This window comes from Zootoca vivipara, chromosome 1, assembly GCF_965207765.1.
Source record: "Zootoca vivipara chromosome 1, rZooViv2.hap1.1, whole genome shotgun sequence".
Lineage (NCBI taxonomy): Eukaryota > Metazoa > Chordata > Lepidosauria > Squamata > Lacertidae > Zootoca > Zootoca vivipara.
The window spans coordinates 94,338,503-94,364,852 of record NC_142582.1 but is presented as its reverse complement, the minus strand read 5'-3'; the positions used below and the strand labels follow the sequence as shown (position 1 = coordinate 94,364,852).

The 26,350-nt window shown below is 43.8% G+C and overlaps 2 protein-coding genes across 3 annotated transcripts in view; one reads left to right on the top strand and one right to left on the bottom strand.

Moving 5' to 3' along the window:
* GPR176 (G protein-coupled receptor 176) overlaps positions 1 to 13,470 on the bottom strand; it is a 30,573-nt gene extending 17,103 nt beyond the window's left edge. The window contains exon 1 of the mRNA XM_035119243.3: positions 12,506 to 13,470. Coding sequence (XP_034975134.1) covers positions 12,506 to 12,725 — 220 coding nt within the window. The 5' untranslated portion in view covers positions 12,726 to 13,470. The remainder of the gene's footprint in view (positions 1 to 12,505) is intronic.
* Positions 13,471 to 15,062: 1,592 nt separating this feature from the next.
* Positions 15,063 to 26,350, top strand: part of EIF2AK4 (eukaryotic translation initiation factor 2 alpha kinase 4) — a 40,891-nt gene continuing 29,603 nt past the window's right edge. Inside the window, exons 1-6 of one of the 2 annotated variants that reach the window (XM_035110899.3) lie at positions 15,063 to 16,553; positions 19,805 to 19,920; positions 20,525 to 20,627; positions 22,831 to 23,004; positions 23,970 to 24,050; positions 25,104 to 25,252. In XM_035110899.3, coding sequence (XP_034966790.2) covers positions 16,392 to 16,553; positions 19,805 to 19,920; positions 20,525 to 20,627; positions 22,831 to 23,004; positions 23,970 to 24,050; positions 25,104 to 25,252 — 785 coding nt within the window. In that variant the 5' untranslated portion in view covers positions 15,063 to 16,391. The remainder of the gene's footprint in view (positions 16,554 to 19,804; positions 19,921 to 20,524; positions 20,628 to 22,830; positions 23,005 to 23,969; positions 24,051 to 25,103; positions 25,253 to 26,350) is intronic. The other variant, XM_035110909.3, reaches the window with a different exon arrangement.

Here is a 26,350-nt window from a genome sequence, read left to right as displayed (position 1 = left end):
TAGCTAAATCTGAATATAGGCGTGGCACATATATCTTCAGCACCCGCACTGAGTTGAATTCTGTTCAAATTTTTCATACTGAGCTTCAGCAGCTCCCCTGATCCTTATATAACCAAAATGCCCTCTTAAAAAGGGGGGAGGATTTTTGTGTCAGATTATTTCTTCCCATTCTGTGTAATCAAATACCCAAGTCTTATCAACTTCCTTTTACTGTATACGGGACTTGACTTTTCCATATTTTCCTCCTATAAGGGGACATGTTTTAACTAACTGATGCCAATTAAGATCATTCCAGTGCCTGCATTCCACTTTGCTTATTAAAAACTGGCTTGGAAAGTGACACACAGGCTTCACCTACAAAAATGGCAGCCCTGCTGATTACTTCACATAAAAGCTTTGCCATTAAAAACAGCATGCAGATAACATAACCTGTTAGTGAAATGCGTATGTATGCATATCAAGATGAAATCTATTTCAGGGTAAGTTTTGTTTATTTTTCTCCTTTTCTCTCTTTACTTTGTTATCTTATTCAAGATGAAGAGATACCTTTCATTTAGTTCATGTTGCTAGGAAACAGAACATCATGTTGGAGAACAAATGCCAACAACAGAATCAAATAATCCCCCCCCCCCGCCCCTATGCACACCTACACACCTGCCCAGAGTTTGCATTACTTCCCAATATTTCTTCTAATCACAAACAACAGAACGGAGATTAAAGCAGGAAAGGACAATGGCCCCAATTCAGTGAACAGTGACCTATGCATGGTTTCTGCATATGGCTTACTTATGCTGCACTGCACATAAAGGACTACTGCTGTGTGGCCCACAGCAGCATGAATACACCTAATATAGTACTTGGAGTGCCATTCATGTTAAGAGCAACTGCCCTTAGATCCAAACTGGGGCCCAGTAGGCTTGGAGTGTCTCCTTGCCAATTAGATTTTGCTGCAGCAGTGTAGTATTGAGCAGCCACAGGGTTTTGCATGGAATATGCTAACATTCTGAAGGAAATCAGCCCTGAGTGCTCACTGGAAGGACAGATCGTGAAGCTGAGGCTCCAATACTTTGGCCACGACTAAACGACTAAACAACAATGCTAACATCCAAAGAGATTCATTCATTTGGACCATAGAATTCTAGCATGGACATCAGGGTGAGGTGTGTTGAAACCGTAGAATTATGCAATTTTTTAAAAAAAAAAATAGAGGTAGAAGACTGGATTTCTCACAGTGAAATGCTAAGCATTTTTACTCAGAAGTAAATTCCTCTAAATTCAGTGGAACTTACTATTGAGCCTGTTGTTATTGTGTTAATGGCTGCACCTTAAGAACCAAAATCAGATCTACCCCCTTACCCCAATACCCAAGCATAGAAATTTAGTACACATCATAAAGAATATGTGCACATTTTCTACTTCATTCAAGATGTTATCTCCAGGAAATATTAGCTCTGTCCGTCTCCCCTACGCATTCTGTGCACAGACATAATTAAATTTGATTTGCACTTTAAATGTCTGAATTATATGAACTAGGAAGCTGAATTTCCATGGCTAAGGTACATAATTTCTTAGCAAAGTTTCATATTTCATCAGACACCATTAAGCAATAACCACATAGCAAAAGTCAACAACAGCCCCAATCACAATGTCAAAACTATTGTGTGGCAGTGGTAGGAAGAAGGAAACCAAGGGACATCCACCATGCGGTTTAGAACTGGAAACCATAGAGGGAAATTGATTTCAAAAGCGTAGAACTCCATGCAAAGTCAAATCAGTCTGAACAGATTGATTCATTGCCCATTAGCAGTGATAATGGAGAAAAGGCAGTGAAGCACAAAACAGGCAACACAGTTGAACTCATTGTCGCTAATACTACTATGGGCCAAGTGGAACAGATTGTATAATTGAGGGCAGAAGTATACATCAGGTTGGATCTGCATGGGGATGTGGCAAAAAAAAGGTCTTTCCATTGCACGTGGTCCCTGAACCTACTGTAACGTCTGCAAGTATGCAGCTGCCCACTTATTAAGCCATGAGTCTCTACATACCTCTATGTCCCAACTGTTCCTGGGAATGTGGACTGGGGAAATTCTCAAGTTGAAGCAAGTTGTTTTGCAAGTCATGCAGCAAATGAAATATGCTCCACTGCTGAGACACAAATCACCCCCAAAGCAAGTGTATATTGAGCAATCGTCCCGATTTGTTTTCACAAAATGTGCACAGAGGATAGATGACATCACCATCAAGTGATGGTTATCCTGCATTTTCCACTGTAGTTTTCTGTTACTTTTCCTCCTACAGAAGGTTGGGGGTGATACAAGAGCACTCTTTAGTTATTTGCTATATACTGCACTATCTCAGCGGCACAGCATCTGCTTTACAAGCAGACGGTCTCAGATTAAATCCATAGCATCACTAGGCAGGAAGAGACTCTCTGTCTAAACATCTGGAAAGCTACTGCCAGTCAGCATGGACAAGACTGAGCTAAATGGACTCAGTATAAGGCAGCTTCCTATGTCCCTAAATGTTCATCAATTAATGAGACAGTTTGCAAATATCTCATAGCAAATTTCCACCCATAAACCAGTTTTGGCAAGCTTCAGAGCAGATTATTCACATCAATAATTCATGCCAGCATTTGATATCCTTCTAAACAGTGCAGTTTATTATGGCAAAAATGATTCATATAGGCAGCTAATACAAATCCAATTTGCCTTTATCTATATAGTCCTGTTCCGAAATGGGAATAACAGTGCCCTATGTGGCAGATTTCTTTTGAGGATAAATGAGGAAGTCGAATATTGTTCTATGCCATCAGTCTGATTTCCATGAGGTTAAGAGAAATTTGTTGTTGTTGTTGTTGTTTAGTCGTTTAGTCGTTTAGTCGTTTAGTCGTGTCCGACTCTTCGTGACTCCATGGACCATAGCACGCCAGGCACTCCTGTCTTCCACTGCCTCCCGCAGTTTGGTCAAACTCATGTTCGTAGCTTCGAGAAAACTGTCCAACCATCTCGTCTTCTGTCGTCCCCTTCTCCTAGTGCCCTCATTCTTTCCCAACATCAGGGTCTTTTCCAGGGAGTCTTCTCTTCTCATGAGGTGGCCAAAGTATTGGAGCCTCAGCTTCACGATCTGTCCTTCCAGTGAGCACTCAGGGCTGATTTCCTTCAGAATGGATAGGTTTGATCTTCTTGCAGTCCGTGGGACTCTCAAGAGTCTCCTCCACCGTAAATTAAATGTACATCATAATGGGCAATGCTTTCAGAGGCAGTGAGATCAATCCATAATCTTTACAATTCTCAGTGATGCTTTTTTTTGATGCTCTGTTTTGAGAAAGCACTCTGCTATCATTTAGAGCTCCCTATTGACTACTAAAATGTGGTATTTGTGACTGCTGCCTGCCATACATTGTCTCTGCAAGGATCCTGTATTACACTGTGGTTAAGACTCATTACACATAATTTGCTGCATGCAAAAGGCACAGAAAACAAACAAAATGTCCTAAAGGTTAAAGCAGTGGTTTTCAAGCAGTGTACCGTGGCACCCTGGGGTGCCTTGAATGATGGTCAGGGATGCCGCAGGCAACACTGGTCTCCATTCCTCTTTCCTTCCCTCCCTCCTCTGATACCCTTTCATGTCTCTGCCTCCCAAATGCTTGCATGGCTGTTAGTTGCAACAGCCCTGGCTATGGTGCCTCTGGGGCCGGCCAGGGGGTGCTGGTTGCCAGGAGCTGAGATAGCCTCTGAGTAAGCAAGCAAGTGCTTGAGGAAGCCCAGCCAGCCAGTTAGCCAGCCTTTGCTGTTGGGAATGGACAGATAAGTCGGAGACCGGGCAGGCAGGCAAGCAGACTCTGCATTGGCCTTTCTTATGCTTTCTGTGTGTAAGGCCTGCCTAGGAGCTGAGTGCCCAGTGCTGAAGGAGAGCTTTTCTGCCATGCAGGCCCAGTAGCACCCAATGCCCAACGTAAGGTGCTAGCCTCACATTCACCTTTGGCCAGTCTCTGTTGGGTAACTAAGGCTGGGAACTTCCTCTTCCCAGGCCCCAGACCTTAGGAGGCATCTCTCTTTGGGGCAGGGATGACAATTCAGTCATCAGGGGCGGCGGCGGCTGCCCAGAGGACTCCCAAGGAGAGGGGAGAGGAGAGGAGGCTGGGGAAAAACTCCACAAGGGAGGGTTTTCAAAAAGGGTGGGAGGCTGCCAGCTCTGCAGGCAAGGGGTGTCATAATGGGGCTCTTGAGCCCCCCAGGGGTGCCACAGAAAGACTGCAGCTGGTCAAGGGAGCCGTGGACTCAAAAAGGTTGAAAACCTCTGCGTTAAAGGACAACAACGTTAAGAGGGTCAGCACGCCATGCCATTTGAAGGAGATTAGTATTTTGCAATCTTTTCTACATTTTGCGTAGCCTAGTAAGGCTGGACAGTTGCCCTGAGCAGCCCTTGGAAGTTTGATGGGTTGACTGATCTGAGTCCCTGACATGGCACAATCTGCAATCCCCACTGCTCAGCAAACTAATGGTGAATGAAGGATTGCAGAGCTGAGCAACAGATTCCCACGAGGGGGCATGGTGTGCTATCTGAATGCAATGTTTCACTTCATCCAGGCAGGAGGACCCTGCTCAGGGCTCATCCACACTCAATTTGTCCTGTGATTTCTAGGAGTCCGAGGGGGTTTTCTTTTGTCCCCCCACTTTGCCCAGGAAAACCCGCTATCAGCTTTTCTGTGATTTAATTTTTGTTCTGATTCAGCAGTAAGCAGTGAGTTTTCTTGGGAAAAGCCGTGGGACAAAAGAGAAACCGATAAATCGCAGGACAAATGGACACAACTCGAGTCCCTTGAGCATTTGGGTGGAATTTCTACTAGCCAAACTAAATACAGTGGTACCTTGGTTTGCATACGTCTTGGTTTGCATACATTTTCGATTAGAAACACGTCAAACCCAGAAGTGCGTGTCCCGGTTTGCAACCTTTTTTTTTTGGATTACAACCCTTTTTTTATTATTACAAACAAAATTTTTTGGGAGGCCTCACTGGTGAAAGCGCGCCTTGGGTTACAACCTATTTTGGTTTACAAACAGACCTCTGGAACAGATTATGGTTGTAAACCAAGGTACCACTGTACAACATAGGAGATCCATAATTAGGATCTCACCTAATCTAATTTTCCTGATCTAAATCCCCACCCACCCCATTGCTGTTTGACCTGCATACTGGTACCATGCAAATACAAACCCAAAGAGTGCTCACCGATGCTTCCTCGTCACCCTGGAAAAAAGCGACAGGGTTTTACCCTGGGCCATTGTTGTTCAATGTCTTTATAAACAGCTTGAACTGAGGAATTAAGGGGATGCTCATCAAATTTGCAGACAACACCAAACTGAGAAGGATAGCTAATACCTCCAAAGATAGATTCAGGATTCAGACTGAAGAACAGGGTCCAAACTAACAAAATGAATTTCAGCAGAGGCAAATGTAAGGTTCTGTACTTACACGGGTATAATCAGATGCACAAATATAGGATGAGGGACACCTGGCTTGACAGCAGTACATATATGTAAAAGTTATCTAGGAGTCTTTGTAGAGACCACACACTTAACATAAGTCAACAGTATGGTGCAGAAGCAAAAAAAAAAAGTGAATGCAATTCTAAGCTGCATCAACAGAAGTATAATGTCTCCATCAAAGAGAAGTAATAGTACATCTCTATTCTGCCTTGGTCAGACCTCACCTGGAGTACTGTGTCCAGTTCTGGACACTGCAGTTTAAGAAGAATATTGACAAGCTGGAACATGTGTAGAGGAGAGTAACTAAGATGATAAAGGGTCTGGAAACCAAGCCTTATGAAGAACAGTTGAGGGAGCTGAGTATGTTTACCCTGGAGAAAAGAAGACAGAACCGTCTTTAAATATCTGAAGGGTTGTCACACAATTGACATCCCAATTTAGTATTTTTTAATTGGAAGCAATTCCCATAGCTTCTGAAATAACATACATATAAGTGCTTTGGAAGACAGTTTGAAATTCTCACAAGAAACGCCCAAGCTCCATTTCTTTATCGGAGAAACTAGTTTTCACACAAAAATAGCCTCTGGCAAGAAAAACTATATGGCCTCAGGTATCACAGCTGTTGTCACTGAAAGTGAAAACCAAAATATGTCAACTGCGGCTTAAGTAAGGTATCTGTCACCAGTTTTTCTCAACTGAGACAAGACTATGCTAACCAGCATAGATTATTTCATTCTGGGCCTCTATCTTTGTCATGCTCAGTAGAAATCTGTTACACTGGAAACAAGGCTAGGAATACAACTGGAAGAAATGCTTAAGTTGCCAGATATTAAAAATCACACAGAAGATTCAAAGCCTGTAGCTGGGTATTCGGATGATTTGATGGATTATTTTTACAATTGTTTCTGACTATGGACAGAAAGTCAAATCAGTACTGTATTGTGAAATTCTAGGGGTGTTGCTAGATCACAATGCTGAAGCCTGAGCTGACAGAATTCCCACCAGGGTCTGGACTCTAAAGCAGCCGTCCCCAATCTGATGCCCTCCAGCTCTGTTTTGGACTGCTGGGACCATTAGGTGTTGGAATCCAGAACTGCTGGAGAGCACCAGTTTGGAAAAGGCTCTTGTAGACCTAGCAACCCTATACCCCTCCCTGGCTCTTCCTCCCCTGGCCTCTTCCTTCCTGCCAATTGCGTACAGGCCACCCTGTCTATAGGCGCAACATGGAGATTTGCTCCGGTCACACTTTCTCCTTTCCGTCTCCTTCTTTCAACTTCATGTCCCCACCCCAGTAAGTCTCTGCTTTTCGGGCCACTGCAAACTTTATCCAGTAACCTGTGTCACCCACTCCAAAGCACACAACCCCACCTTTATCTTACCCAGGGCTGGCCCTACCATTGGACAGAGAAACGTCATCTCAGGCAGCCGGTTTTCAGTTTCATGAAAGGGCAGCAAATGATTTTTTAAAAATTGCTGTACTCCCAGGAAGAGGCAGTTGTAGGATTTCTTCCTTGGGTTCCAAAATAACTTGGCCAGCATTGGTAATTTGCATGTCTGTTGGCTGGGAGTGAACATGAGTCAGGCAGCGAAGCATTTGGGACCAGCCCTGAGCACTGTGATGAGCCCCTTCTCTCCTTGGTCTCAGCTGCCTCCTGTCTCCTCTGCCCTTTTCTGCAACCCTCTTCCACCTACCCATCCTTCCTCAGGCATCCAGACAAAGTTAGTTTGCTCAGTTAATAGGGGGAATATAAATATAGCACTGCAGTTGCATTTTGGTGTTTCCCGTTTATTTGTTTTTGTATTTTTCAATATCCTTGGGGGGTAGGGGGGGGGAGAAGTCTCACTTTGAAAACACAGTTGTAGCACCACTGTTTATATAGACCTACAAAAGGCTTATGAGTTACCTGGTAAAAGGAAGCGGTACCTCTCTCTGCACTGCTTGCCTTAATTTCAAAGCAGCTCCTGCTTCCCTTGCCTGTTTCCATTAGCTGTTTCCTGGGCAAAGTCTTCAAACAGCAGTGTTGATTCAAAAGGAAATAGCTGGTATGGGGGGAGCAACCTAGGTTATTTCTCCCACATATGATTTTTACAGAGTTGGGGCAATATGGAATACACTCGTTCCATTCAGACAAGTATTTCAGGTTCTGCATTGCTATCTTCCCCCCTCTCCTGTGTGTGCACCCTGCTCCCCACCCCAAATTTGCTCCAGAGGGTTGAGGGGAAGCCCAGTACAGATCTAGGGGACATTTGGGGAGAGAAGAGAAGATATCCTGTTGCACAGGTGGAGATCCAGGTTACCCAGTGCTATTCTGGATATAACCCATAGATATAACCCAGGCATCCCCAAACTGCGGCCCTCCAGATGTTTTGGCCTACAACTCCCATGATCCCTAGCTAACAGGACCAGTGGTTGGGGGAGATGGGAATTGTAGTCCAAAACATCTGGAGGGCCGAAGTTTGGGGGTGCCTGATATAACCCATAGGCTCCAGGGGCAATATGAGGGCAGAGCAGGAGAGTTATGTAACCTGGGCCTCATCCTCAAGGAGGACTCAAATTGAGACACTTGTTACTTTTTAGGCATTTGATAAGTTTTACAATTTGTTTTTTTGTGCATTTGACCAAAATGTGACTTCAGCTACAGAAGCATTTCTTAAATAAATAAGAATTTCAAAAGATGTGTTTTTCTGGGTGCCTTAGTTTTTGTTTTGTTTTGTCATCACTTTTATTTTAACTGTGGCTCGGGAACTCAAAAGCTGGAAATGGCCCAGACCTTCTCAGCTCATAGCTTAGGTTTCCAACTACTACACTACTAGAGGTCAACAAACAATATATCTGTGTGGCTGTTTCCTGATATATCAGGAAGAACAATTACATTCCTAGCCATCTTGCCTCCGTTCTTCATTCTTGATAATTCTGTATTTTGGCCAGCTCCATTCCTGGACTTCCAGCAATGTACATAGTACAGACTAAATGCCTACTTCCTTCTCTTTTCCTCTTTTAGTCATATTCCTGCATCTTCATATCCCATGACTGCCCCACAGTGGTGTTAATGATTACCATGCGTAATCCAGAAGCACATACCGTAGTTATTACTGCATTAGACACTGACACATAATTCTTATATACATGGCATTAAATTCTGCACATTTTTATTGTGTAAGGAGGTTCTTTCTTGGCCATCCTTTCATTAATGAGTGAATACAATTCAGAAGTGCCTTTCAATAGAATATTGAAGAAGACATCTCTGGTGAAGCACATGAGGAAAGTGTTCCCATAGCAACAGAAAGCCAGAAAAGATCACAGAATTCCATTCTTTAACCCCCACTTCCTTTAGATTGTCTTTCACATAGTGGATCGGCCCATGGCTGAAAAAGGTTGCTGACCCCTGGACTAGAAGGCCCTTGGGGTACCTTCCAACTCTACAATTCTATGATTCCATTAATGTAGTATTCAGTACAGATTATGCCAGAGAGTTCAGAGTGGAATTCTATATCAATGTGACTGTCTTGAACAAAGTGAGGGAGAAAACTATTCAACCCTCTAGATATAAAATTACGGCAAAATACATAGCTGGTCTCGGGTCTTGTTCTCAGTACAGGAACCAGAAGTTCAATAAAAAGGAAACAGAGCCAGAACACTTGCTCACATCTTGCATTCAGGGCCCCATTAATTAGCTAATCCTTTGAATAAACCAATCATTTAGCAAAATGAATGGCGATTATTGGAAACAGCAACATAATAAGTCAACTAAAATGAGAAATTCTAGATGAGAGTTCACAACAGTCTCTTGCAGCAAATCCAGCACTACCTTTTGGCACATGAATGACTTACAAATTTATTGTGGCGTGACCTTTCGTTGGCAAGAGCCTGCGTCATCAGATGAAGAAAGCTTGCAGGACAACAAATTTGTTTGTCTTTTTAAGACGCCGCACGATTTTCTTGTGTGACGTTATGCTCGAAAACCAATATGACCCTTGACCAATGTGAGCCTTGCAATGGTCTCAGGGCAACCAGAATATTTAGTACAGCCTGCAATCATTCACCACCTCAATGTGCCCTTTTGCAGATTAATGGTATAAAACTCTGATAATGTCTCTTTCTTGCCTGGGTCAAGAACAGAGAGGGTTCTGTGAGTATGTGTAAAAACTATCCTAACCTACAAAGGTAAAATTTACATTAACTGCACCACTCACTGCCTCTAGCCCTGGCATGCGGCCCCAAAAATATTGCCCGGGGGGGGGGGGGAAACATAAGAAGAGCCTGCTGGATCAGGCCAATGACCCATCTAGTCCAGCATCCTACCATCACAGTGGTTAAGCAAATGCCTGTGGGAAATCCTCAAGCACAATCCAAGTACAAGCACAGTCTCCTCTCCTATAGCTTACGGTTACCAGATTTTTTCCAATGAAACCGGGGACACTTTTAAACTTCAGTCGAATTCAGTGGATTTTTTCAGGGGACTGATTTGTAAATCTGGGGACTGTCCCTGGGAAACGGGGACGTCTGGTAACCTTAGAAATAGTTGTTCAGAAGTATTACTGCCTCCCACCATGGAGGCAGTAGCCATTTATTTCATTTATCCTCCAAGAATCCGTCCAATTCTCTTATTAAGCCATCCAAAATGGTAGCCATCACTGCCTCCTGTGGGAGCAAGTTCCCCAGTTTAACTATGTGCTACGTGAAAAAGTACTTTTATTTTATCTGTCTTGAATCTTCTAGCATTCAGCTTCATTGGAAGTCCACGAGTTCTAGTGTTGTGAAAGAGAGAGAGAAAACTTTTCTGAATCTACTTTCTCCATGCCATGCTAAATTTCTATCATGTCACCTCTGATGTGCCTTTTCTCTAAACTAAAAAAATCCCAAATGCCATAAGCTTTCCTCGTAACAGAATTGCTCTGAGCCCTTGATCATTTTTGTTACTCTTTTCTAAAGCTTTTCCATCTCTACAATTGCCCAAAAGGAAACACAAACCCTGGTAAGCACGCCTGGTACCCCTGGAATCATGCTCAGAGATTGGGGTGGTGTGTAACAATATTAAGGAATCCAACTTATACAGTACAGTGAACTTTTGGGTTGCGAACGCAGCAAACCCGGAAGTGTATACTTCCGGGTTGCGAATGTGCACGCATGCACAGAAGTGCTCTGCACACCGTGCACATGTGCAGAAGTGCTCTATCACGCCATGCGCGTGCACAGACACAGTGCCTCTAGATGTGGGACTTTTCAGGTACGTACGGACCCCCAGAATGAATTAAGTTTGTATCCGGAGGGTCCACTGTACCAGTCAGTACAACATTTTTTAATAAATTCACAATCCACAATATTTATTTTGGTTTGAAAATCTGTGAAAACTCCAAATAACTGCATTTGAGAATACAGTGGTACCTCAACTTACGAAGGCGACCTGTTCCGCGGCGCTCTTCGTAAGTCGAAACCTTCGGATGTCAAAGAGTCCATTTTGTGCATGCACGAAGCGCGATTTTTCGCTTTGCGCATGCGCAGAACGCGCAAGCCGCGCAGAATGTGCGCGCAGCGGAAATACTTCCGGGTTTGCCGACTTCAGAAGTCGAAACCTTCGGAAGTCGAGGCATTCGTAAGTCGAGGTACCACTGTAAAAAAAGGTTTGGATGTTTGCATAAACTTACACCTTAAATAAAAAAGTAAATACAATGGTTTACTCCAAATATTACCTTAAAACAAAGAAACTGCAGCATTCTTCAGCAGCCACTTCAACTAATCTACAACATCCACAGCATTTTAAAATGTTCATGGGGAGGAGGGAGGTCATTATTCAGCAAGAGATCTCCATATACCAAAATAGGTGTTCCCAAGTGGCTCACACATGTTTATGCAATTTAAATATGCAGAAGGGTGGCGCTGCATGGAGAGAAAAATGGGACTCAATACCTAAGGGTGTGTCTAGGATGCTCCTGCAGAGCATACATATTGCTAAACACATTATCAGTACAGTCAATTATAAACACTCATGGGGGCTTGGGGCGGGTGGAAATTCCAGCCACCCACTTTCCCCTGACCTCATAAGAGATCATCAGAGCCACATATATGTTCATTGGGGAAGATCACCTTAAAGCAAGAGTCAGTCTGCTGCTGCCCATAAATTTCTCTCTAGTGGAGCTATAGTACATGGGACTGGTGTAGCAGATTGACTTTGAACTGGGATTCTCCTGTTGAAACCACAGTTCACCAATGAAGCTGACTGGGGTAGTCTCGAGAAGCCATTATCCCTCAACCTACATCCCTCCAAAAGTACCAAAAAGTACTGAACTTGCAAAGATTTAGGCTGTAACTCTACACAACGTTAGCCTGCTTAAATCCCACTGCCTTTGAGAGAACTTAAAAAGTTGAATTGTACAACTGTAGGCCTTACCCATTGTTTTACCCATTATGTTTCTTATTCCAGTGAAAACATTCAAACCCATTTTTGCACAACCTTACGGGGGGGGGGGGAGAGAGAGAGACAGGGTTGAGGTTCAACAAGCTATTTTGGACAACGAAAAGTAGAGCATTTTTTAAAATGTGAATGTGCACTTATATAATTGTCCCAAACATTATCACAATAAAGTATTCCTTTGTACTGAAGAACCAAGAGCACACAAACAAATTTCTTCTTCGGTTTGAGTTCTTAAAAAAAATATTCTAAAAAACCTACACATGTGCTTACAAGGCTGTGAAGGAAAACTGACACATATTCAATCAATACCAACTTTTCACACACCTAAAGTTTACTACTATTGTTATATATTTATTATACCTCGGCATTTTTCCCTGATGGGACTCAAGGCGGCTGAAAGTGGAGCACCCAATGTTTTTATCTTAAGAGATAATGCAACGAAGCTGAATTGTCCTGCCTGCTGGTTTGCTAAAGGAAAAGCCCCAGTAATTCTGTTTTGGTTAGCTTTGGTTCTGGCGTCATCCCTTGCGCACTAAGGTAGAAAAGAAGCCCACAGCCAGGAAAAAGCAACAACCTGCCTCTGTGGTTTTTGCTTACCTAGCAGAGAGCCTATAAAGATGATGACTTGCACCGCTGTGGTAAAATGTCGGTAGGTTTGCTCGTCCCGATATGCCTCCCCTTGCGAAGTCCCGTTGCCGTGGGCGCTTCTGTTGATCCCCGCGATTTGCGCGCTGGACGCGTTCAAAGCGCTGGCGACGGCGTGGTAGGGCCCGCGCTCGTTCGCGTTGACGGAAGCCCAGCTCGCGTTGGACCCCATGGCGAGGGGTCTCTTTCCTGGGCTGCCTTACCTAACAATCCCCCCGCGCGGGTCCAGCGCTCCTCACCGAAGGAAGCACGCGGCGGCGGGCAGGAGCCGCCTCTGTCCGCACGGCAGGCTGCTCCATTGGATCTCCGCTGGATTTCTGGACCCTGGGAAGAACGAGGCGCGTCTCGCTTTTCATGCCCGGTGTCTTAGGAAGGGGCTGCATTCAGGGCGCAAAGGGGAAAGAGGAGAAACGAAGCTGCTTGTAGCTCCGTGGTTGCCCCAGCTGCCTTTACCCCTATCCATCCTCAGCATGTCACAAACATAAGCCAAAGCGACACGCACGCCATTCTCCTGCTACCTCCCGCTCCGGGGATCGTACCGCGCTTGCATCCAAAAGGTAAACACCAGCTCTAACCCAGTTGGTGCTGGGCCTTCCAGTGCCAAGCTTTTGCTTCGCTTTCACATCTTTGCACAGGGAAGCGGCATCTCTCTGCCTTAGGCATCCTCACAGGCAGGTGCCGTTTGGGTCTTCAGCAAGCCCCAAACTCCCATGTGTGGATGTTGTTTCTCCTTTAAATTATGCCACAGTTCTCTCTGGAACATAGCGGCCGAATAGCGCTTGGGTGAACGCTATGCATTGGCATAGCTCTGTATCTGCGCCGCTCGACAGGCTGCAGAATGAGCAGGGAGCAACTCTCGTTTGCTGTGAGCGCGGCCGCCTGGGCTCCTTGCTGCCGTTTTTCATAGAGAGAGCCAGAAAGAGCGAGCGAGTCATGTGACGCTCAGCTGGGGTAGGGGAGGGGCAGGTTTGTTTTTGTGTGTGTGTCTTTTTGGGTGTGGCAGCCATATTGCTTTTGGGGAGCTGTCAGTTCAATATCTGAGGGAAACCCCCAAGGGGGGGGGATCGTCTTCAGAATTCAGAAAGTTTATACAAGTTCCTTAAATAGCAGTGCACGTGAAAAAGGGAGGGATATGTAATTCATAACGTTACATTTAGTTGGTGTTTTTTTTTAAAAGGGGTCTCTGTGTTTAAATACCGTACAATACAGGTGCCTTAGAATACTTCACACTTTCTGGACTAACCCCCACCCCACTTGCAAAGCACGTACACCAAAAGCCTTTTAAATATTGCACGTGCAAAATAGGTCATGCGTTGCCTAATGTGGATGTGGACTTCCACAGTTTTATTTTTGCAATTGACTACTAGCAGCATGTAGGCCATAACCTCAAACTAAGAAAACTATCTTAGACTTTTCCAACAGTATATTGTTCTCCTAATGAATAGAAGGGCTAGGGATAGCCCAGAAGTTTTCCTTTGGGTGAGAGCACTGGATACTTAAGATGTCTTGGAATGTTTGTTTTGTTTCCAGATATGCCTGCATAACATAGTGGAAGCGAACAAGAACCCCTATAACAGATAGCAGGTACCCAGATACCTTGTGCAGCAACCTTTCTCCCACTGCACCCTAAAATCCAGCTAACTCTAACTAGAAAATTATTGACTGCTGCTGTTTCTCTCCCAGTTTAAAATGTGAACTGCTTTTTGCTGTCTCTTTGTCCCTACTCTAGGGTCAAGCGCTGATGGGTATCTCATTCTAAAAACTCCATTAGAGATATTCTGAGCTATCAATTTCATTATCCTGCTATAAGTTCCCAGTTATCAGACATCAAGCAACCATCTGGCTTTGCAAAAGTGATCTGTCAGAACTGGTGAAGATCAGTGCCTCCATTCACATCTCAGACAGGCAGCTGAGAAGGAAACCTTGCTTAATGAGGAGGTTCCAGAGAATCAGTAGAGGTGCACTCCTCTGTTACTCCTGGCATAGATCATCCAGGATGACGACTACCAGTTTCTGTGCCAAAGATGGTCAAGAAGCCAAATTTAAATGAGCCAAGATGATCAGCGCCATCCAAGAATGTCCAGAGCTAAGTCAGGCAGAATGTACACTGACCTTTGCTAATTGCCACAAAGTGGGGCAAATCTAATATGAAGGAATTAAAATGGTAGCTCTCTGAAATAATGTGAAACTATTGTGCATCCATAACATTTGTGTGGGAATATATAGAGCAATAATAGTATAATCTAGAAATATTTACACTAGGAAAAATGAAATATCTTATGTCTTACAAAATAATTTAAGCCAGGCAACTTTAATTTAGTTTTCTATGGGGCTTTTTTTAAAATCAAAAGACAGGCGGAGTCCCCAACCCCAGGCGACCCCTGAGCAGAATGACACAAGACAACGTGCTATGGGATTAAAATTGGCCACAGCTTTATTAAGTTTCAGGTGTAGTTTCCTTGGCTCAGGCATTGGGCATTTATCCTACCTGGTCCCCAGCTGGGGATCTGGGGGACTTCAGGGTTATCCAGAATGTGTGGGGATTGGGCTGGCTCTGGAGAACATATGTTCAAGCAGAGAGCCCCCCCCCCCCGTTGGAAGGGAGAGCAATGACAACCTCTCGGTGTATGGCCTTTAACGGGGAACCCTGAGATCACCGCCACAAAGGGGGTGTGGGTCACTGCTTCACGCCCCATTTAGGAAGATAGACTAAAGGATTCCACCCAAGGCCTGAAACTGCCAAAGTTGTGACGGGAAAGGCAAAACCTGCCAATGCAGGAAAATTCCTTTCTGGCCCTCCAACAGGCCCTGATGTAGCAGCGCCTGCATACCTGTGGAGAAGAGGTTAACCAGCAAAAGAAGGCTTAACTGAGGGAGGGAGGGCAGGGTTGGAACCAACTGCCACTTCGCAGGTAAGGTTCACCTTCTGTTGTGTGGGCAGGGTGGGCCCTCCCCTTACCTGGCCGATCCCCTGGCAACGCCTCCCCAGGCGGGATTGTGTGATTGGCTGAGGTATGCAGAGACCTCCAGGTATCCAGCCTGGGGAGGATGAAGCCAGCCCGAACTACCAGGAGGTGCACTGGGATGGGGGGGGGCCTGCGCGGGACCACGCAAAAGGTGCCCCCCATTTGATGTGGGGAGCTGTCATTTCAGTAGCTGCCAACATATAACACCATCATTTATTTTCCCACTTCAGTTACAACGTGCTTAGTGGTTGAAAGATCTGCAATGACTATTGCATTAAAATGTTAATTTAATAAAGGTAAATACTTTGTCCTTAGAGATGAGTGAATCCAATCCAGAAGTGAGGGGGTGGGTTCCTGGGGTGATGGGTCCCTCCCCAACCCTTCCCTCGAATCAATTCAAGAGCTGTCTTCTCCAACCTGGTGCCTTCCAAATATTGGACTACCACTGCCCCAGTAGTTAGGGAGGAAGGCAGTGTAGTCCAACAAACATCTGGAGGGCACCAGTTTGGAGAAAGGCGATCTATGAAGGCGACGGTTTCTGATTTCTTTATTTGCATGGTTGTTAACGGGCTGTGCAGAGCAGAGACCTGAAGAAGGGCTATAAAGGAAGCCCTTAGTTTCGTTTTGCAAACTGGAACGGGAGGTGGGGCCGGCGTGGTAACTCCAGGCCTCGGCCGAGCAGCGCCTTCCCCCGGCTTCCTCTCGCGCCGCCGCAACGGGCAGCCGCGGTGTTTGGTGGGGCCTGCAAAGCAGGGCGGGAAAAGCAGGCCGCGCGGTTCCGCCCACCGCGGCGGCAGCGGCCTGGCTCGGCGAACTGCAGCCGGCCTCTCTGGGGGGGCTTCGCTTTCCACCCCACCCCTCCCCGAGCGGACATGGCCCAGGTGAGGGGCTTGTGGCAGCCGCGGGGGGAGGCTGCCGAGGCGTCCCCGGAGCAGCCCGAGAGCTACCAGCTTCGCCAGGAGAACGAGCTGCAAGTGCTGGAATCTATCTACGGGCGGGACTTCCAGGACTTGCGCCACGGCAAGCCGTGGAAGGTAAAGGGCAACGCGACTGCCTCTCGTGGGCAGCTTCCTGCAGATGCTCGCGGGGTCGTCTTCTCATCTCGGGGTGGGGGGCGAGGGGCACGGCCTTTGCCTCACCAGCCTAGCAGAACTTGCTGCCTCAAAGCGTTTCCTAAAGTGGTGTGCTCGGCAGCCTTTCCGTATTTTAAGAACCGAGGCCCTGCTGCCTTCACTTTTCGATGCACGGGGAAGCTTAACATCCGTGTTCCGCTGAATGCAGAAGCAACCAGCGCCTGTAATGTGCTACGGAAGGCATGTCAAAGGCAGGGCAGAAGTTTCATCTGACTGTGCATCACTCATTCTATTGGTAACGGGTCATAACAGTTGCGTTGGAGAAGACAAGTGCTTCCCGTTTGATGATTTCCGTGTAAACACAAAGGGTGCGTCATCATGGAAGGCTTACGGTTAGGAACATAGGAAGTTGGCTTATGTCAAGATACATCCTTGGTCCCCTAGCTCAGTGTCGTCTATGCTGGTTGCAAAGCCCCACCTGGGGATACCTGTATTGGAGTTTTTCCTCAGAATCTTCACAGAACTCAGTTGCACAATTTGTGATTTACCAAATTTAAAGTAGTCCATCAGTCAGCTCTTGTGCATTAGGAGACATGCCAGTCATCTAGAAAGCATGGTCACTGCCACAGGCAGGCAGCAAAAGCAGGAAATTAATTGAAATCCTGGTTGGCAATCATTCAGGGTTGGTGGGCTGTATCCAGATTTGCATCTCACAAGTTGTGCAGAGAAAAACAGGTTATGGAACCTGCCTGTTCCTGAAATTCAACCTTGAGTAACTACTCCGGGGCAGTGAGAGCTGCCTTGTGAATGCAGCCTAGGGTTATCATTGCTGGTGCCTCTACACTGATAGTTTTAAGCAAACATGTCTAGTGTGCACAGCCTAGCATTTCCTTTATTTTCCTCCTTTCTTAAGCCTGACGTATCTCAATGTATGGTTATTATTAGCCATCATTTGCTTTCTCCCCAAGTGAGCAGTGATATAATAAGTATCCAAGGGAATTGTCATTTTCTGCTTCTCCCAAGTGTCCCTGTTAAACTGTGAAGCATCTTGTATGTACTAAAGTGAACACTAATAACTTCTCTTGTGTGCTGTTATGTTAGGCATAATTAGAAGGGTTATTATTCATGTGGGTTCCCCAAAGACTATGTTTTCAACCCCATGGCATTTGTGTATGACACTTGAAACACGTGTTTTTAAACATAATCTGCTCATGATGTTCCTTTGAATGCAAATGCCCAAGTTATTAAACTACTATTACATGTGTATGTCAGGAAACCATATTGCATCCCACAAACGGCATAGTCCCCCCCCCAATTTCCCCCAAATTGAAGTTAAACTTTGGGAGTCTTGTTTGAAAACAGTGGTTATCTATTTTAAAACATTTTTACAAGGTTTGTTGCAGTTTAATGTAACTAGGAAATGGAATTCAGAGCTTTTCAGATAGGAGCAGAATTAATTCTTGATGACAAGGGATACTGAGGAGAAAGTTTAGCCTGCACCACAGTGGTCTCCTCTTGCTGCTTCCATGCATATCAGTGCTTTTCGTTTTTAAAAAGAGGTGTAATAAGGGGCAATGTTTCAGTGAAGGCACCCTCCCCCACTGACACTGGGTGGCCTGACTCTCTCACTGACTACTGTATGGGTTTCTGCAGGGGTGTGCTGAGGGAGATGAATTGCTCATTCCTCCTCTATATGCTTCTATACCCTGCTTGTTATAGTCACAGGCATTTTGCTAGTTAAACATAATTTGCTGCTTTCTTTGGCATTTGACTTTGACTATATCTGTACCTGTACCTGTAGCACCTGGCTCAGCCCACAAATCAGTTAAACTATTCAGATTATAGAATTCCCAGGGCGATAGCTGTGTTAATCTCTTGTAGCAGAAACTATCAAAGAGTCTTGTGGCACCTTAAAATTTATTATGGCATAAACATTTGGATTATAGACGTGTCCCAGCCTCTTCTTCTGCTGAATGGACTCTTGTATGAGTACAGGGTGGTTTGTTGGTAAGGAAGCCAGTTGCACTGTGACTAAAAATATTATATCTGAGCTGATGCAGTAGTGGACAGAGAGAACGCAAGACTGGGGAGCGACAGCAGTAAACACAATCCTATACAAGTCAATAATAAGGTCAAGGGCTCCCTTGCTCTTCTATAATGTGATCACATAATATGAGTATGGTGGTACCTTGGTTGTTGTTGGTGTTTTTTTTTTTAATAAACTTTATTTAAATTTTAAAACTTACAAAAATCTAAAAAGGTCCAGCAAAAAAGAGAAAAAAAGAAAGAAAAAATAGGAAAACATAATACAAAAGCAAAACATCAAATGGCAAAAAGGAAAACACATTCCCAAAATCATATGATACAATAATCAAATAATACAAAATTTCACACTCATACAAGAAAAGAAAAATAATATGACAAAAGAGGGGGAATTTTTTTTTGAATGTAATCCATTCTGGAAGACCGTTTGGCTTCTGAAACGTTCAAAAACCGAGGCACAAAGGGTCATCTGCAGTTTCCATTGAGAAAATGGAGAAACACGCAGCGGAAGCCGTTCGACTTCCGAGGCTCGTTCGAAAACGGAAGCAATTACTACCGGGTTACCGCCGTTCGTACATATATCCGTGGTTGGCAGCTAATTTTTAACCAGCCATAATTTGCATTGAACAAAGGCTGAAGAGCTAACAACACCGGCACTGCTTTCTCACCCATCCATCTTGGATAAAAAAGCTCTTTAACTCCATCCTCTTCGGAGCGGAGGCATTGGCAGAGCCCTTCCTTTGTTACCCTCCACCAGAATTCTTTCCCCAGAAGCAGGCAAAGAGCTGAGATGCATTTTTAAAAGGAGGGCTTTTGTCAAATTCTCTATTGTTGTTCACATTGGGGAAGGAGGAGTTAAAGCTCTATCTATGTCTCTGGGTCAAACTACACACGAAGGGCAATTATATGGACAAATGCTGGTAGCCTGATCCACTGCCTTTTCCTAATTTCAGCCTTCTGTGGTTGGTTTTCAGGCATACCTGTATCTGTCTGTCATGCACAGTTTATTTCTCTGCTTCTGTTGAAGAAAGCTGCGGAGGTTGCTTAACAAGACATTATCTCTGCTGGGAGCCAGACACAAAGCCCCTGAAGGCTTCAATGAGCTCCCAGGCTGCCAGCTGCTTTCCTCTAATGTAGTTAATTATTTTATATCTTTTTAAATGTTTCAGGTACAGCAGCCTCCAGAAATCAATCTAGTTTTGTACCCTCAGGGCTTGACAGGTGACCATGAAGTCTATGCCAAAGTTGACCTGTGGGTCCAATGTCCCCAAACTTACCCTGATACGTAAGTAAATAGCAAATCTATTCTATACTTCCCTAAGTAAGAAGAACACACCTGCCCAGTTTTTGTTATTTAATCAGGCATACTGAAATAAGATGTCACTGTGGGTTGCTTTTCTGTAAATTTATTCAAAATGTGTTTCTGAGTGTGTGGAATAACTGAGGTAGTGCTTCATACTGCCGACACCCAAATCAAAGAGACTGATATTGATATTACAACATCAAACTGAATATTTTCTCTTCTGTTAGGATTCACAGTCAATTCCTTCTAAAATCCCATCCTGTGTCCTCTCTGAGTTGTTTCCTGCCATGCTTGCTGCCGTGCATATTTAGAAATTTAGCATGCACAGGTTACAAACATGATGGAATTCATATTAGTCTTCTTAGAAGATGTGTGTTGTGTGTCTTTACCATAGAATGCTGGTCAGTTTTTGTAATTTGACAATAGTTCTTGTGAGCCAGCTGCTTATAAAAACAGGGTGAATAAAAACTATACACTTTCAAAGTACGGCTTATTTGGATGATGTACCGTGAATGCTAGCTTATAACTGCCTAAGCATCTGCAAATCTCATGTCTTGTCTCTTGTTACTCTTTCCGCCTCCTCTAGAGTTCCAGAAATTGAGCTTCAAAATGCAAAGGGGTTGTCAAATGAAAACATTAACTTGTTAAAATCCAGACTAGAGGAATTGGCAAAAGAACGTTGCGGAGAGGTAAGTGTGTTGGTTTTGCCCTTGATACTGAGCGACATTGTCACTATAGCAAATTTTGTATGTGTGCTTTTATTGCTACTGTATTATGTTTGGTGCTGGTACCCACCACATTGCAGGGTTTCTGCCTAGCTAGGTGTAGGGGAGGCCATATCAAGACTTGGCCTAGCACAATAAAGCTCATTTGACATGTCATTTCAGATGGCCATGGTTAATAGAAAGTGACTCTATTGAAAGTTGACAGAAATATCTGTTAGAAGCAAAAGTGAATGACGTAATTCCCTGGCACCCCATGAATTGAGTTATTTCAGTTCATAAATCACACAATAGCATATTCATAATAACTGGTTTAGAGTCGGGGGATACATCTGTATTGAATGAGGTTAGGTTAATCCCATGACTTAATTTAAAACAAATCTAACCCATTATGTGGAGTTTGTCTTTAGATGGTTAGCCAAGAACAGTGGAACTTATTTCAGTGTGAAAGTAGACGTGTTTAGTTCTCCACTGTTTGTAAGGTTAAGCTTGGGAAAGTTAAGGGAGGTGAAGCAGAGCCTTTTCTGGCTGTGACAATGATACTGTTGCACTATCTTTCCCAGAGGACCTGTTTGTACTAGTTGGCATTTTAACTTTTATATTGCTCTCAATTGGATGCTTTGTAGGTTGGTGGTGCTTCTTATATTATAGTATTATGAGGTGTTAATGGAAAAATAGGATATATGGTAAATGTATAGTATAAATTGTCACAAAATATTAAGTGTCTGGATATTGTTACTAGAAGTGCTTCATGGCTATATGAAACATACAAAATGATACTTGTTTCCCTCATGTCAAGACAGGAGAAGAAAAACTAATGTTTTTGGCTATTTTACATAGCATCTCCATCCTACTTTTTTACTACACAATATAAAAATCAAAAGATTAGCACAAATAGGGACAGATCTGTTTTGCAAGCAACTGCTTTAATATTGCTACAGCCAGCATGTTGGAAGAAGCCTTTCCTGTTAGCAGCCATCTGGATTGTATCTATTTTGATAAATTAGAAAATCCAATTTTATTGCTAGAGGAAATGAGCATTGTACCAGCTGAATGTTACTTTTCAGAACTAAGCAGAAGCCTTGCTAACTGCCCTAGTCCATCCGAATGTTTTCAGCCAGTCTGAACTAGAGTTATATCCATATCATACATTTAAAGCATATGGCTTTCCCACAAAGAATCTTGGGAACTGTAGTTTGTTAAGGAGGCTGGGAATTGTAGTTCTGTGAGAGTGACACTAGAGTTACCATGGTCCTTTGAGTGATGTGGTTGTGACCAAAAGCAATTTCCCACAGTTACAAATACAGATTTGGCCTTGAGAAGGATCATGATATTTTAATTCCTACAACAGTTGCAATTTAGAGTATACTGTATTATCATTTACAGAAAAGAATGTTGACAATCACCGGGTACGTGGAAAATCCTGATTATCTAATAATAATAATAATAGTAATTTATATTTATTCACCGCCCATCTGGCTGGGTTCCCCCAGCCACTATGGGCGGCTTCCAACAAAACATTAAAATACAGATATATCAGAATACTTCTAATTCTATACTTAGATGAAAATGAATGCATGTTCAGATCTTATTCACGAGGTAGACTGCATAATTGTAAAGAATTCAATTAGTGTGATTGGGAAATAAAATTCTTCTCTTCGCTGATATGATTAATGTCATCTTTAATTGTCACCATTCTGACAGAATATCATTAATAATGTTTCACATACATTACCTAATGATTAACATGAATGTCAAATACTGACTGATGATCAGATTAAAAAGGGAAGAAAAAATAGATGTGGCTTTTTTTCTATAACTATGCTCTAAAACACACTGCTGAGAAATGGTGGTGGTTCTACTTTTTTACCAGCATCATTTAGGCACATATAAATGTAATACTAAATTGGTTCCATGCATGGCTGTTTTTAGTGGCAAGTAATACATTCAGCAGAAGCAGTTTGGATTTTCAGAACTAAAATACATGCAAAAAAAGATGAGTGGCTGTGCATTGGCTTTTATTTTGCTATGTTTGGCAGAGATTTACTGACGCTGGCATTGAGCTCCACTGAAGTCGCTGGTACTTGCTCACACATAATTGCAAATAGCATTAGAACACGCTGAGAGCAGTTTGCTAAAATCTGATTTTGCATTTGCCTTTCCTCTCCAGGTGATGATATTTGAATTAGCAGATTACGTACAATCATTTCTCAGTGAATACAATAAACCACCTTTAAAATCTTTCCATGAAGAAATGCTAAAGAATCAGCAAAAAGAACAAGAAAGGCTTGCTCTGGAAGAAGAGCGGCGAATCCAAGACCTTAGGAGGAAAGAAGAGCAAATGGTGAGAGCATGAAATTTAATATTTTTGTCCTGCCCCACCCTTTTCATATGAGCACTCAATCAGCTGGAATCTACGGTTGTGAACTATTAAAATCGTTTTTGTATCTGAAAACAGTGGGATGAAAATTGCACGTCTCATTTAGGGAGTCCCTTTTTTAAAAATACGGTTTTGTTGTGTTTCCAGAATAGCAACCCTCATATCTCATGTTGTTTTTGAATCCACCTAGATTTGAAAATAGGAGAGATAGATGGTAGTGGGTCCTGTTTGTTTTCAAAATAAGTCATGGCCTGTTGTACCTGCAGATCAAGCCCATGTGGTCATACACATTCCTCTTTGCTGATGTAAGGAAGTTAAACTTTAGCTGACCTTTTGAACTTCATCAAAGATTTTGACCCAGTACTGTTATTTGCAGCATTTCTGTAGTAGCCTGTCTTTAACACGTAGACTTGAAACTAAGTTTAGTTAAGAAGCTCTGTTTTGGTGACAAGTTTTTCCTTCCATTCTCTCTTGGCAGAGCAATATTTACTGGATATTGTTTAAGGGATGGGTAGGCAAACTAAGGCCCGGGGGCTGGATCCGGCCCAATCACCTTCTAAATCCGGCTCGCGGACAGTCCGGGAATCAGCATGTTTTTACATGAGTAGAATGTGTCCTTTTATTTAAAATGCATCTCTTGGTTATTTGTGGGGCCTGCCTGGTGTTTTTACATGAGTAGAATGTGTGCTTTTATTTAAAATGCATCTCTAGGTTATTTGTGGGGCATAGGAATTTGTTCATTTTTTCCCCTTCAAAATATACTGTAGTCTGGCCCCGCACAAGGTCTGAGGGACAGTGGTCTGGCCCCCTGCTGAAAAAGTTTGCTGACCCCTGGTTTAAAGGTGTCTGCTTCAGCAGATAGGTTTTCTCAATAAACTCTTACTGAAGCAAGATTACAGATAATTTCATTGCAGTAATATTTATTTCAGCAACGTGAAATTCTTGATGAGATTCAGAGAAGGGAAGAAGAAAAGAGAGAAGAAAGAAAAAGGAAAGAAATAGCAAAACAGGTATTTTAAACATTCTCATTTTGTAATGCCAAGTTATTAGAAGTAGGTATCATGCTTTTGTAACTACAGTGGTGCCTCACTAGACGAATTTAATTCGTTCCACAGGTCTTTTCTCATAACGAAAAATTCGTCTAGCGAATCCCATAGGAATGCATTGAAATTTTTTTGAATTTTTTTTTGCCCATAGGAACGCATTAATTGAATTTCAATGCATTCCTATGGGAAACCGCGATTCGCTAGACGAATTTTTCGTAAAACGAATTTGTCTAGCGAGGCAACCTCTGCTTGAAAAATCCTTTCATTAAGCGGAAATTTCGTTAAGCAGGGCATTCGTTAAGCGAGGCACCACTGTATTGGAATTCCTTACAAATTGCTTTGAAACTTCTATGTCTACAATCTCATTTTGGAGCCTGCAAACACAGAAATAAAGATTTCTCCATACCAGAAGTGGGTGAACAACGAGCTTTCAAAGTTATGAAGACATAATTCTTCCTTACCCCCATGTGACAGCTGCATAGTGTGTATCAGGGTTGAGGCAGAGAAGCAATGCTGTTTGTAGTCCCTATTGGGTCGCCATCTATGGCTTAATATATACTATTTAGTAAGTAGATTTTGTGCGGTGTGGATTCTGTATCCATCTATCCATTGCTTAAAGTCCCCAAATGCTTCTAGCATGGGTTGGTTTTACCTTTGGATGTTACACAATAGTGTTACTTCTGTTATTCCCTCTGGTGTTGCTGCCATTGTTATTTATTTATCGCCTTCCACATATGTCCCAAGGCGGAATACAAAATATACAGGCAACCCCGTTTTTGTGCATTCAAACAATGCACGACCGTGCATGCGCACATCACTGTGAACCCAGAAGTGCACATTATTGATCTTAACGTTGTGAGTAATATTGCAGAAGAAACAATATTGAATCTTTAAGGAGATGCTGGCCAACTCCTTCTCCAGAAAACCGAAAGCGGAGGTTCGCAGGGGCTTTGCATGTTCAGGTATTGAAAGGATTGGGGTGCAATCAAGATATCCCCTGTGTTTCTGTCTTTCCAGGAGCGTTTGGAAAGTGCTGCTTTGACAAACCAGGAAATATCTGCCAGTAGAGATACCACAGGGAACAAAGTAACATCCAGTTTAAATGGAGGTGCTACAGAACATGGAGGGAACAATAAATACCGTGCAAATTCCACCGGGCGTTCAAAGTATGTATAGCTGTCCCTGTGAATGGAATGGGAGTGTTTCAGTAAAAATGTGTGCACTTGTACCCCATTAGACACGATGTACAAGCACACATACAAAGTTATCAGCCTCTAGTTGTGCGGATTGATTTGTAGGCAGGCATACTGTACTTATGCATAGCACTAACAATCTTACAACTATATGTAGGGGTGTAAAATCATTATTTGCTTTACAAATAGAGTGAGTGCGTTTGAACTTTTATTGGGTAGGTTTCTGTGGAGTACTAGGGGCTGTGTCCCTGCTTGCTTTGCTTGCCAGCCCCCCCCCCGTCAAACCCTCCCCATTCCCAACCCACTAACCCCATTCCCAACCTACCTCATGCCACTGCCGCAGCCAAGTGGGATGAATAGTCGGTCTGGCAGGAGGATTAGCATGGGGAAGAGGCCCAAAGAGGTAGCCAGCCTGGGCAGCTGCTGCTGCTGCTGCTACCACCATATCCAGGCTGACTGTTAATTCTAATAGGCAGTGGTAGAATACCAGTATAGCTGCCTGCCACATCTAGGCACCCTCCTCATTTCTGTGCCGATCCTCCTGCCACTTTTCATGGTAGGTTGTGGTGGCCTATCAAACCAGTTGGCCACTGCTTCTGGGCATCTTCCTGCCATGTCTCTCATCACACAGGAGTCCACAGTGCCATCTGTCGACCATGCAGACTGCTGTATGGTGACAGATGAATACAAATGGACACACAGCACATCAAGCACATCAGTTACCATGCCTCCCAATTTTATATTCTGCCAGGCAGGTTTATCAAAGAGGTTTGCAGGATTCGTGCCCTGCCTGGCAGAATATAAAATTGGGAGGTGCAGTGACTGGCACTTAACCACAGGCCTTTGCTATGTGTTGCTGTGGCTTTTCTGAATATTTTAAATAGCAACAATTGAAAATGCCACTGAACCTAATCAGGGCCGGCCCTATGGACAGGCTGGGTGGCGCATGGCGCCACGGGGGCGCCGCACAGCAGCACCCTCGGCAGCAGCGCTGCATGCTGAGCTCGCCCGCCCGTCACACAGCAGCGCCCTCGGAAGCCGCGCTGCGAGCTGCGCCCGCCCGCCCACCGT